At 39.0% G+C, this 12,687-nt stretch overlaps 1 protein-coding gene across 1 annotated transcript in view; it reads right to left on the bottom strand.

Moving 5' to 3' along the window:
• The window catches only part of TMEM135 (transmembrane protein 135), a 177,454-nt gene that overhangs the window by 14,175 nt on the left and 150,592 nt on the right, over positions 1 to 12,687 (bottom strand). The window contains exons 7-9 of the mRNA XM_068667673.1: positions 6,747 to 6,788; positions 5,099 to 5,245; positions 2,875 to 2,944 (exon numbers count right to left, since the gene is read on the bottom strand). Of these exons, the coding sequence (XP_068523774.1) occupies positions 2,875 to 2,944; positions 5,099 to 5,245; positions 6,747 to 6,788 (259 nt within the window). The remainder of the gene's footprint in view (positions 1 to 2,874; positions 2,945 to 5,098; positions 5,246 to 6,746; positions 6,789 to 12,687) is intronic.

Genomic DNA, 12,687 nt, shown 5'->3' with positions numbered 1-12,687 from the left:
GTCATTATTAAACACTACATAAAAGCTATCGTGTTGTGTCCACTACTAATGTGCACTGAAGTATGAAGCAGGAGAGAAAGAGCATGCAATAGTAATTAAGCACAGATATGATAATGGGAAAACAAGACGCTCAAGGGTAAGGGAATATATAGTACAGAGGGAAAATTCTGGCAATAAGCAGCTCATCTGATCAATATCAGATTAGAAACCCCCCTTACAGACATAGAATTACAACACCATGATTAAACTGTGCCTCCTGACAGTTATTACTGGCTGACTGCAAGTAGAGCCCTTGAGAGAACTGAAAATGCTTTCAGAATCTTGGACCTTTAAAACCCAAATACATAAAAATAACACTTTTCCCTCACATTTTAATAAAAACCAGTCACAGAAATGCAGGAAATTCAAAGATCTGACTGTCACTTCATTGGTATTTCCCTGGTCATATTATTGCAGTCAAGAATGATTTATACTATAATATTATACAAGACTGGTACAAGTATGAAGTATAGTTCAAATGCATAATTGATTTCTCTACAGAGATAATAGCCTTTGAAACTATTCTTTTTCTTCATTTTTAGTCAGGTCAAGATTTATTTCTGCTCCATTGGGAGCTGAACGCTGGGTTTTATATATATATAGATATAGATATAGATATATCTGTGTATTATTTATTTATTTTATATACATACATATATATATATATATATATATATATATATATATATATATATATAATAATAGCTTCTCCGTCATCCCCCTGGGTATACAAAATGTGAACAAAATGATGCTGAATAAACAACTGAAGTGGACAAGAGAGTTCTGAATATCCCCTTTAAAATTTTTCCTGTTCTTCTCATCATTAACATGTCTCCCTTTCCCCACTCCCAAAAAACAATAAGGGTAGTAGTGTGGGCCCAGTCTGCTGTAATTTGAGGAACTCTCAACCTGAAATGAGATTTGGTCCCTCCACTGGAGTGATTCAACACTATTAACTCCTATTTCTTTGTCACCCTTCCATTTCAAAGGCACTTCAAGCTCACTGTATTCCATAATAGCAGAATCACCTCTCTTCTTATTTACGAAGTCACAAGCAAAAACAATCTTCTTAGAGATTGTTTAGATTAAGATTAAGACAGTTTTCCACAGTGAAGAGGTATCAATTCTGTTACAAGTACGCTAAGAGAAATCCCCATGTTTATTCTAGCAGTGCTTCTAAAATAATACAGGGTTATGAGGGTACTGATAGGTGTATACCCACATGGTGCTGAGCCTGAAAAAAACAACACCCTAAAGAAAAGGCACAATCCATGAATGAGATAGCAAATGGACTGAGATAGTGGTGAGAGGTTGAGAAGAAAAGCCTCATTTCATGCAACAAAATTTCACAAACCTACCCAACTGCCAAACCTGTAGCACTCTGTAGATCTATTACCACCCAACCAGAAAACAAAGATCCTAGGAAGCTGGGCACTATTTTTACATTTGTGCGTATCATGCTGACTTATCTTGATGGTTGTATGTAGGTGCCACCAATAAGAAATGCAATATAAAATACTGTTTTATAGAATAAATTATTAAGCAAAGAATTGTACAGAAATAATCCACTCCAGTCACATATACCCCATAACTGTCTTTTGATTGCTGTCCTCAGTTGTCCCTGAACAAGACCTTTCTATATTGAAGCCATGCTAAATTTTCTGTTACCTTGTGTGCCATTAGAAGAGATAAAATGCAACTTTTCAGGACAGGCAAATTTTGAACAAAGTAAGGGTAAATAAGGTGGTAAGTGATTCTTCCTCCTAGTTCCAAGGCCAAAACAAAATTATTATTTTAATCGAGTTTTTGTTAAATACGTAACACCTACAACAGAAAGGTAACAAAACTACACCGAACTGTTTGTGAAGGCTCTACTATCTTTTCTAATCCTAATTCAGCAGAACACTTAAGCACTATCTCAGATCCCATCAAGTTCAGTGCAACTTATATATATGTTACACAGTGGTATGCTAATGTACTGCAGTGTGAACCATACAGAATGATACACTACATACACATACTTAAATATTGCGTTAGTTCTCTTCTGATGCTAAACATAACCATACGTCTTGTAAGATAACATAAACTGCATATAAACATTCTAAAAAAATGTCTTTTAAAGTAAAGCATCAGAAAATGCTCAAATCAATTTCTGCTGCTCCAAAAATAAAAATTAGTAAATTATGAAGAGATCAAGATCTTCTGTAGTCTTAACAGCTCTGAAAAAAGGCATAGCAGGTGGTACCACCTGTGCCAATCTAACACCAGCCAAAACAGACTCCCCTACACAGCACTCCTCTGAAAAAGTATGCGCTGATCCCATTGTAAAGGAGGGCAAATTATGCCACTGGGCACGGCCAGCTCTTCCCGTGCACAGCAACTGGGAACAATCTCTCATTACCCTGACCCCTTAAAATAAAGGAATGGGAGAGTGAGCCCAAAGCCAGCCCCAGTGTGCCAGACACGCACAGCTGTATGCACGCTGCTGCTGCTCTGCCTGCCGAAGCAGCACATTCCAGGTGCTTTATTTCGGGTGGAGTCACAAGTGGGCTCAGCCGCAAAGTGCATCACATAGTTAAACAAGTTCCTTGCTTACCAGTCCATTTTCCTCTACACGTTTTACTTTATTCATTCACTTCAGCTAAAGATGAGAAAACTTTAACCCCTATCCCATCCTAATTTGAGAAAATCTGTTTTCAGGGTTGTTGTATTTCCAATGGAGAAAGAATGAGCAACAGGCTCCTTTCTCATTTCCGAAGTATACATTTTTTTCTGACCAGAGACTTTTGCCCTGTGTTTGCCAGAGTTTGTCAATCTAACGTCTTCTGCACTTACTTTAATACAATATGAAATGCAATTATCTTCATAGTGTTTACAGCATCTATGCCTTGGGCCATGTTTGCACCTGCAAAAAGCACAATGAAACACATATTAACTTGTAGCTGTTTTCAGTGTAATCAACAGGAGACTTCATAAATTTTACTTGCCTAAAAATACATAAAGTGTTATTTTCCCACCACAATTTTTCCCATTACCTACTGAAGGGCACTGTGAGCTTTTACGATGCCATAAAAGGACAATAAAAAGAAACAATACCCTCGTTGTGTAGCAGAAGTGTCTGCACACTTATTTTGATCCAATCTCTTTTCTTGCCATGCCATACCTATAAATACAAAATTAAGCAACAAATTTTCTGCTTCTCAACAAGAAGCTATGGGACAGAACGCTAGTGGGATTACCCTTCCTGGTCTGTCTGCACTCCATGGTTCTGGAAGCGTATTTGACTGAGTATCTGTGTTCTCACATTTTTCATAGCATTTTAAGGTCTATTGGAAGGCAATATAGACCATACAAGTACACAGAGATACCCTGTGAGACTTCTTTCAATTATAAGCATTTCACTACTGGGTTAATTCTCCTCCTGCACAGATTTTTGTGTGGCTCTTATTTCAGACTGCAAATTTGACCTTCAGCGTACCAAAGAGACTGTCTTGGGATGGTGAGATTCATGGATTGTGCAGTTGTTAGCCCTGCATTATGTAGAATTATAAAGAAGTAATGTCATACCAGGTCTGAACATTATATTTCGCCATAGCCAAGTATGCAAGTTTTAATACGAAATAAATTACACAATTTATATACTGTGCCAAATATCTTGGAAGTTTTGAATCATGTACTATAAAGTCTGATGGCTATAAATCATCTGTGAGGTCAGTTTATGTAGCAAAAACTGTAATGAGAATGTGATCAGGTTACAGGCATTTAGACTCAATTATTTTGAAAAGAACCATATGGAAGGGAAAGCTGTGAGAGCATTAGGACTCAGAATTGGTAGTTTTCTGAACATCTGAGTAGAGAGTTTCAAAACCTTAAAGAAAAAATGTTCTTCTCCACACATAGTCCCTCAATTCTAGTAGTTAATCCTAGTGGAAGAGCTATGAACTAGCAAACCGAATATGGAGTATTTAAGACAAAATAGTTATAAACAACTCAGCTGAAAGAATCTGCACACAGCTCATAGCTTTTTCTCTTTGTCATTTTTTTTTTTTTAATCTAATACAGTCTTGCCTGAAAAGCCACTGCTGATCTCCCTCATATTTTTCAATTCAAAGACACAACAAATCATAGGAAGTCACCCCCTAATGTTGGTTCATTATGTGAGCAAGTAAGGTAAGCCACTACAAACTGCACTTTGCAGACTTCTTTCCTGTGCATCAGTAGGAAAAGATCTGGCCATAAATAAGATCTGGCTCCTGAAGAAGTCAGTGGAAGTGAAGTCACAGGTGTTATACGACCAGATCCCCACTCTATTTGTAATGCCATTGTCCTTATAGCAAGTGCCTCCTCGTGGTACCCAACGTGTCCAAAGCAGACAAATCAAGCACAGCAGCATAGAACATTTGAACATGCCAACATGAAAAGCTGTCTGATGTCACTTCTTTAAGCTCATTGTAAAGCACAGTAAATTGCATTCTGTAGACAGGAACGAACCTATCTTATCTAACTTCAGATGTCTAGGTCTGACCTTGGGTAAAACAGTTTTAGATTCACTTTTGCCTGGGTACTTCCTGACATAGGGGGAAGGCCCAGTGTTATGAGTCCTACTCTAAGGCAGTTCTACTTTATGCAATACAGGGATGTAGGTCCCAAAAAAGATGATGTTATGGTAACTTAAGGTGACCTAAAAAAAGAGTGCTGCTTTGTGGCTTTCCCTTCCTAATACCACTACCAGCACTACTGGAACCTTGACATGAGCCAGTCCTGAAGCAAAAACAAATACCACTTTGCCATTTAGAATGGGCTGAACTTAAAATCCCTTGTCAGAAAACTGCACACTGCAAGTCATTTTGAATCCCTGATACAACATACAGGTCTTAAATTTCATTTTTGTTAGAGTTCATAATTTGATACTGATACTTATCCAGTAAAAATGAATTGCAAAACACTTAAATGCAAAGCAAAAGCATTATAATATTGTCAAATACAGTGTAACAAAGCATTAAAAAGAGCCAAGTAAAAATGACTCATTTTGTTTTTCTTTTGTTGTCTTTTGACTCACACTTTGTCCATGAGCTTTTTTGTTAGAGCCAATAAGTTCATTCGTTGTGATATTTTTTCACAATGCTTTATCTTTCTATCTGTTTTTGAAAATGCTGCTTCAGGTGAAAATGAATGAGTTGGGATTTCTTCTTTCCCTACAATGAACCTGAAAGAAAGAAACAAAAGAGAACAAAACAACAGTTATATAAATAACTCAAAAATATATAAAGGCTCTGAAGCTTCTAATACAGAACTCTAAAAGTATTTACAACAAGCCTGAAGTTACCCACAGGTATGGAAAAGAAGATGCATCCTAAACAGGTGCCAAAACTTGTATCTCCTGGAAAAGACCAATCCACTGACATAAACTTTAGATAAAATTCACATAATGGCCAACATTGCTGCCAGGATTCTTTTTAAAACTAGTAACATGAACATTACTGGGGAAGTACATTTCCATACAGAAGAAAAACACCAAATAAAAATACCCATGAAATATCTCAATTGTCTTCAGCAAAATGGGGTTGCATGAAGATTGATAATTACTATGGTATTTTTATAAAATATCTGTGTTGGTTTTTTTTTTAATCTTCAAAATGTTTTTGCTCTCACCAAGAGCATCAGCTTTGTTTTGCTTGGCATCATCGTCAGCCTTCTTTCTTCGCCCAGAAGTTGATACTGTCAATATACGGGTTCATCCTACATGTAGAATTACTGTGTATCAAGGGCAAAGGAGGTCATGATGATAAGACATACTGTTTCCTAACACTCTGCACTGTATTTGAAGTTACACTGTCGTGAGGTAGTCTTGCTGAGAGTGGCAAAAGTATAAAAACTTTGTCATTTGGTTTGTGACAGAATTTCTCAGCAAATTTCAGAGAGCACTGTTTTTACAGGTTGTCATAGGAGTATTCCATGTCCAGATTTCTGGATCACACAACTAATTATTTAACTATCGCTGCAAGCTCTGTACTTTCCACCACCTACCACAGCTCATTTTTGTAAGCTGATACTGTGCATGCACTGGGCTATCTTAGTGGGAGACAGGTAGCAGAGTATGTAAGGGAGAGATAAAAAAACATCTCTTCACACTTCTGACATAAGGCACAAAGACAGGAGAATTTTGTATAACTCCACAAATGGGCGAGTACCACCAGAAAGTCCCATTGCAAAGTAAATTATAGGAGAGCCAGTATTACTAGGACTGACAGAAGGTTTAGTGGCACAGGATATCTCAAAGGAGTATGCTGAAAGTCCATGCTTCATTTGGGTGCTGGTCACAGAACTACTGTTGTATTCATTCGACATTTTGTAAATACAAAAAATAAACTCCAGGAAAAAGCATAGCAGCCCGTTGCTTCCAGGAGAATAGTAGGAATCATGAATCACAGTTTTAAAAAGAGAAAAGATAGTGCTCCTTCAAAAACATGTAAGTATATGCCTGTATTTCCTTTCTATAATAACCCAAAATATGAAAACATTCCTCTCTTGCCAGCATATTATGCTTTCTTTAAAATATGCTGCATATCCCCAGTTGGGAAATTTTTAGAGCAGTGTGTTTTTTTTCTTAGGAAAACTCATTTCATACAAGGCAGTTTCCACCATGCACAATTCCTTGAAATACGCACTTTAAGCTACATACTCCCAGAACTACTTTCCTTACTTACTTCAGTGCAGAGTATGTAAATCCTTTCAAGCCATCTTTGCACCTGAAATATAAAAACAACAATATTTTTTATAACGGATTGCTTGTAGAGTTTTATAGATGAAGTATGACACTGAAAGGCTGCAGATGAACACCAGTGCCTTGTTAATGGAAAACAGCAAGTCTGTAACAACTCTGTGGCTATCCCCAACATCACAGATGTCACCACAGCCTTGGAACATCTTAGAAACAAAGGGTAAAACATATATAAATGCCAGTGCTTCTCTCTTTTATCAAAACCAAGAGTGGAGAAATTTTTAAAGGTTGGTGACAGAAATCACTGGTGAAATAAAAGTATTTAACGTGACAAAGAACTGCTACTTTACAAGAAAAAAATAATAAATGAGTTTAACAAAACATAAATGCTATTGCAAGGAGACAAAGAAGGACTGGTCCTCAATAGAAAACTCACCCTACTTGATTTTGATATTGAGATAACTGTATTTTGCACACAATAAGGTTTCTTATATGAATAACCACGGTAAAGAGTCTGTAACTGGCTGTGAAAGTTTTGTATGTTTGACTGTTTTCTGCACAACAAACTATGAATGCGGTTGAAGCTTGCAGCTGCTACAGATCCTTCTTGGAAGACTTCTCAGAGCACCAGAGCCAAGCTGATAGGAAAGCAAAGAGCTGGTACTTGTACTTTTTCCCCTTTTTCTTTTTATGAAATTGCATGGTGAATACATCATTGTAAAAATGCATTCCTGACATAATATTTAACTAGCAGCTTATTAACATCACCACTTCATTTAACTCTAAGAGAAAACCGTAAGGAAGTTGCAAGATCTTCATAAGCAAGAGTGGACAAACACAACCCTTCTCCTTCTGCCTGCAAAGACCAAGACGTCCCTGGAAAGTCTATGCCTGTCCCCCCGAACAGCATCAGTTCCCAGAAGGCAGTGCACGTGGCCAGCGCATGCTGCTGATGGCTGGATATATAAGAACAGCAGGAGGAACATAATGAGATAGTGGCTTGCTTCCAGCTCAGCATTAGTGATGATACTGGCCTTGAATTGGGCTCCATTTCCCTGGTTATGCAGACAGATGATCATTCCAACTGTTACTGCACATGCTAACAAGAAGGAAGAGTCCCTTGCTTGCCTTTCCTATTCACTTGAAAGTCTGGACAGGAGAAGGCAGAAGTCACAGAAAGCTTTGAGACACGTTCTGTGGTGACAGATGTTCACACATCAGTAAGGTCTGGCTTTGTGCTGGCCTTGTAGGGTGCTGGCAAAATCTCACAGCACTCGACCCATGGGCAAGGCCCTGAACATGTTTCAAAGGACTTGGTTTTGTCACCATGTGCACAGTGCTACATAAGTACTGTTACAATTACACAGACCACTGGAAAACTCATCCTAAAGAGTTTCTCCTTCAAAATGATTGCACCTAAAATATTGATCGTGTATATATGCTCTATAGGGGACCATGGTAACCTCAGACATCGTTTGCTGTTATCTTTAATTAACACAGAACTTTGAAAGCAAAGACACATAAACATTTTACTTTTTACGATCCTTTACCTATGGGATTCAGAAGCTGAAAATCACTGTAGCACTCTGACAAAACGATGGACTGAGAGATGGACTGACGGGCGACTGACAGAGTGAAACAAAGGGAAGGAGCTTTACCCAGGGCTCACAGCAAAGCCCTGGCAGAACTATGAGCCCAAAGACACAGGGTTTACATATACCCACGCTACCCACAGAACTGCTCTCCAATATCACGAGTTTGTTTTAAAACCTACAATTGGCTGTAAGTTAAGTGTCTTTTGAGGTAAGGGTGTTGGACACATTATGTGTTCAAGCTGCCAGCTCAAGAACAGGGCTTTAGTTTCTGCTTTCCCAGTAAGCTAAAACCATACACAAACTGAAATGTAAACATGCTTCAGTGTTTCTAGAGTAATATCGACACGGAAAAGTAATCACATTAAAAACGTAATGACATTTTTGCCTTAATTACTACAGTGCAACTGCATTTCCAGCCGTGAGCATGCGGCTATTACTGCCGGATCGCGCCACCAGATGTCCCTCACCAGCTGCTGCTGACAGGCCGCGGCCTGGCCCGCCACCATCCTGCCTCCGCCGGACTTATTAAACTGTTTCCTAGGAGGGCATCCACCGAAATTTCTTCGCCACTGCTGAAAATCACAAGACATCTGAAGTACTGAAAGAGAAAGCCACGCTCCAAGCCCCTCGTCACGACTCCAAGAAACATGAAGAAGGATTTCTAGCAGCCATTGTAGTTACATGCTTCAAGTCAGTTCTGCACAATAAGTATTTCATGTTATCAGAAGCTGATTAGTTGTTATTACTGTTCTTCTTTTATTAGTTATTCTATATAGTCATGGAGCTATAGGTCTGAATCCCCCTGCAAAACACATCAAGGCTAAACATGCAGTTCAATGTGGAGGTAACACTGAAGATACAATTCCATTTTCTCCCTTTAACTTTCTCATTTTTTACTTTTAACATGGTATAAAAGAGCTATTTAAGTTCTTAAATAGAATTTAATTCATGCTGCTGTCTGCCTAAAATTTCCTTCATGATGCAGACTAGTGGGTATGTGAAAATCTTGCCCTAGAGAAACAATTTGTTTGATTAAGGGCAATTTGCACTGCAATTTTCACTTCTCTGACACGACAATTTTGCTCCTATAAATGAAATTGTAACCAGTAATGATATTTATCTTTATAGTATGAATTCTGTATATTAAGGACTTCAGAATACTGATTTAGAGTTTGCAGTTCCCTTATTTGCTCACGAGGCACACCACACCAGCAGCAAAAAAAAGAAACCTCTACACCAACTCCAAACATGCTTCTTTTTGGCTGGGGGGAGAAAATGAAAAACACAGAGACAGCCTGGAGATGTCACAAATTCAGCAACCGGCCTAGACTCCAACTGCAAACAACAGTAATGTACGATGCTAGCTGTACATGGTACTTTTCATGAACACCTGGCTGCTAATAACTGAAGACTAATGATTTGCTTCATACAGGCCACTACTAATTGGTAAAAATAACTTTTACTTAATGCTTCATTGCTCAAGGGGTGAAAGAGTCCCTGCTCTGCTGCTGACTCCCAATGAGCCATTCAAGCTGCAAATGAGCACAGTAAAAAATATTGCATGTGCCTAGTGTTTCAGATTCCCCTGAGCCAGGAAAAATCTCAATAGCATATTATGTTTAAGCTTCTTTTTATGGTATTATTCAACCTGGAAGAACTGATATTTTGGGTGAGCTGTACACTCAGTGCAGCTCATCTCTGCTGCTGTTCTCACCGCCCTGAAGGTCATGGGACAGCATCTCAGGCTGTAGGAAGGCGGCACCAGTTTTTGCCCAGCAAGCAAGCGTTTAAAGGGCGCATAATCTGGTTACAACTGCCTGGCAGAGATTTTTCCCATCGAAGGGGAATTTGCCCCTGGTCCAAAGCCAGCAGAGCCCATAACTCTGCCAGCTGTCCCCATCCGGCACCGCGTACCTGATAATGGAGCAGAAATGCTCGCTGCTCTCAGCCAGGCTTTGGCAAGAGCTGAGGCTAGAGCTGGAGCAGCAGAAGAATCAAGGAGCCACAGCAATAAATTTGGTTCTCCACATTCCCCTGCTGGGGTAATTTTGGCACATGAGCAATAGGGTCAATTTTAATCACGCGTATTTATAACATACATTTAACTTAGGGCCACACACACATTTACTTTTTTTCATAAAGAAAACAGCAAGAGTGGAATAGAGCCAAGGCATGATACTAACTACACTTCCAAAAAGACATGAACTAACTATAATTATTTATGTTTGTGTATGTAAAGAGGTGCTGTACATGGGCTTACACTGCTCTCCCTCCATCATGTGGGAAGAAGTTCCCACACTGAACTGCAAGGCTGAGTGCCAGCAAATATGCTTTTTGTTGTTGTTTTGTTTTTTTATTAGGGCGCCTTGTCATAAGCCTTCTAATGATTTTCTCCGTGACCAATTGATGTACTCTGTGCAAGAAGCCTTCTGAGGAAACAAGTCACTTTTCACCCACAGAACTCATAAGGAGAAAGTAGCTCACAGCAACAACGCATGCCATGTTTAACAACATTCCCATATTGCTTATGTTATCCTTCGGGGTAAGAGTAAATTAGAAACTCCTCTACAGAGCTCTCATTATGGCCATGTGGGAAGGAAGCACTGCAAGCACAGGACATGTGTTTGCACATTACTGCAGCACATCCTGCCTGTTAGGGCTGGCTGGGGGGGACCGCGTTTCCGAGTTAAGGTGCCTTGCTGTACAGGGAAGGGAGGATCATCTGATGAAATGTGACTCTGTCTGAGCACACCAGTTACAGCCACTTGTATTAAATTGCTTGCCATTAGGAATCGAAGGCTATCTACGCTCCTTTGTGAGCGTACAGGATAATCTATTTTCTGTTCTAAGCTACTTAGAGAGGTTACTACACCTTCCTGCTTTTGTGTTTCTGTCTACACTTCTCATCCTGGCTAACAGTCAACAGCAACAGCTGTCATTTTTCTGAGCTGTCTTCTGCAGGCATTTCTCTTTTTCCTCTTCCATCTCTTTTGCTTTTCTCTCTCAGAACCATAGAATATCCTGAGCTGGAAAGGACCCACAAGGATCATTCAGTCCAACTCCTGGCTCCACACAGGACCACCCAAAAATCAGACAGTATGTCTCCTCCTCCCAGTCAAACTCCTACTTTGTATTTTCTTCCCCTTCCCTTTGTCTTCTAAACATTATTCTCAGAAGCTTCTTTTTCTTAAAATGAACAAAGAGTCAGTACATTCTCCATACCTCCTCACGATCTGATACTTTCCACCTTGCTAATCAGGTGGGTTGTGACTACCAGACTGAAGTACAGATTAAGCTCCACTGAAGAACTGGATTAGAAAGCAAGTCAAGATTCAGGGACACGCATAATCATTCTGAACCACAGAAACAGAAGAGTTAGTCAAGCCCAGTTCTACATTTTTCTGAGACTAACTTTTTATGTGGGGACTGTAAAATAAAACTACCTTTTGGAAATAAGTTTTCCAAAAGGCTCTGGGATCCAAGAATAATTCCTAACCAGTAAGATCTTCCTCACAGAAGTAACTGCAGAAAGAAAAAAAAAAAAAAGTTACTTTGAAATGAAATATTTTAATGCTCAGGATAACAGAAGAGCTAATGCAGTCAAGTTTGATAGAAAGGGGAAACTGAAACCAAATGTCTTTCTGAAATATGTACTACTAGTATTTTTCCTAATGGAAGAACACACATTTTCAAGTGGAAAAAAAGATTTCCAGAAATTATGATTGAACATGTCACTAAATCTATTTTGACTTGTAATTACTGAGTTGTAGTGACTTTTCCAAGTAGCTAAACAATATCCACGTCCTCCTCAGGGACCAGAGAAGAACATTATGATTGTGCTAAGAACAACACCCAATTCCACAGAGCTGTTAATTGTTTATAATGAGGCTGCACAAAGGCATTTTGGTCCTCATTTAGGTAAATCTATGGGAAGCTGGCTCCTACAAATCTTTGTAGATTTGGTTCCACATGACTCTTCTGAGATCGGGAGCTATGCATGACTTTCATATCAGCTTAAAAAATGAATACTCTGATTATTTATTTTCTTGTCAGAAATAAAGCACATCAAAGAAAATTTTGCTGCAGAAATTGCAGCACCCTATTTGGAAGCAGTGAGGCTCTTAGGTGCGATTCCACTGGATCCAAACCATTACTTGCAGATGAGCAGCATCTAAACACAAAAGAGGTTCCTTTCCAGATCTACAACTACACAGGGCACTGGAGATCAAAATCATAGAACAGTTTGAGTTGGAAGGGATCTTAAAGATCATTAAGTTCCAAGCAATGGAACCCAAAATGCAGATGGTTAGGTTGCTTTAACATGGATGATTC

The sequence above is a fragment of the Anas acuta genome, chromosome 1 (genome assembly GCF_963932015.1).
Source record: "Anas acuta chromosome 1, bAnaAcu1.1, whole genome shotgun sequence".
Taxonomy (NCBI): Eukaryota; Metazoa; Chordata; class Aves; order Anseriformes; family Anatidae; genus Anas; species Anas acuta.
Note: the sequence above shows the minus strand (reverse complement) of the source record. Positions and strands in the feature narration are given on the sequence as shown.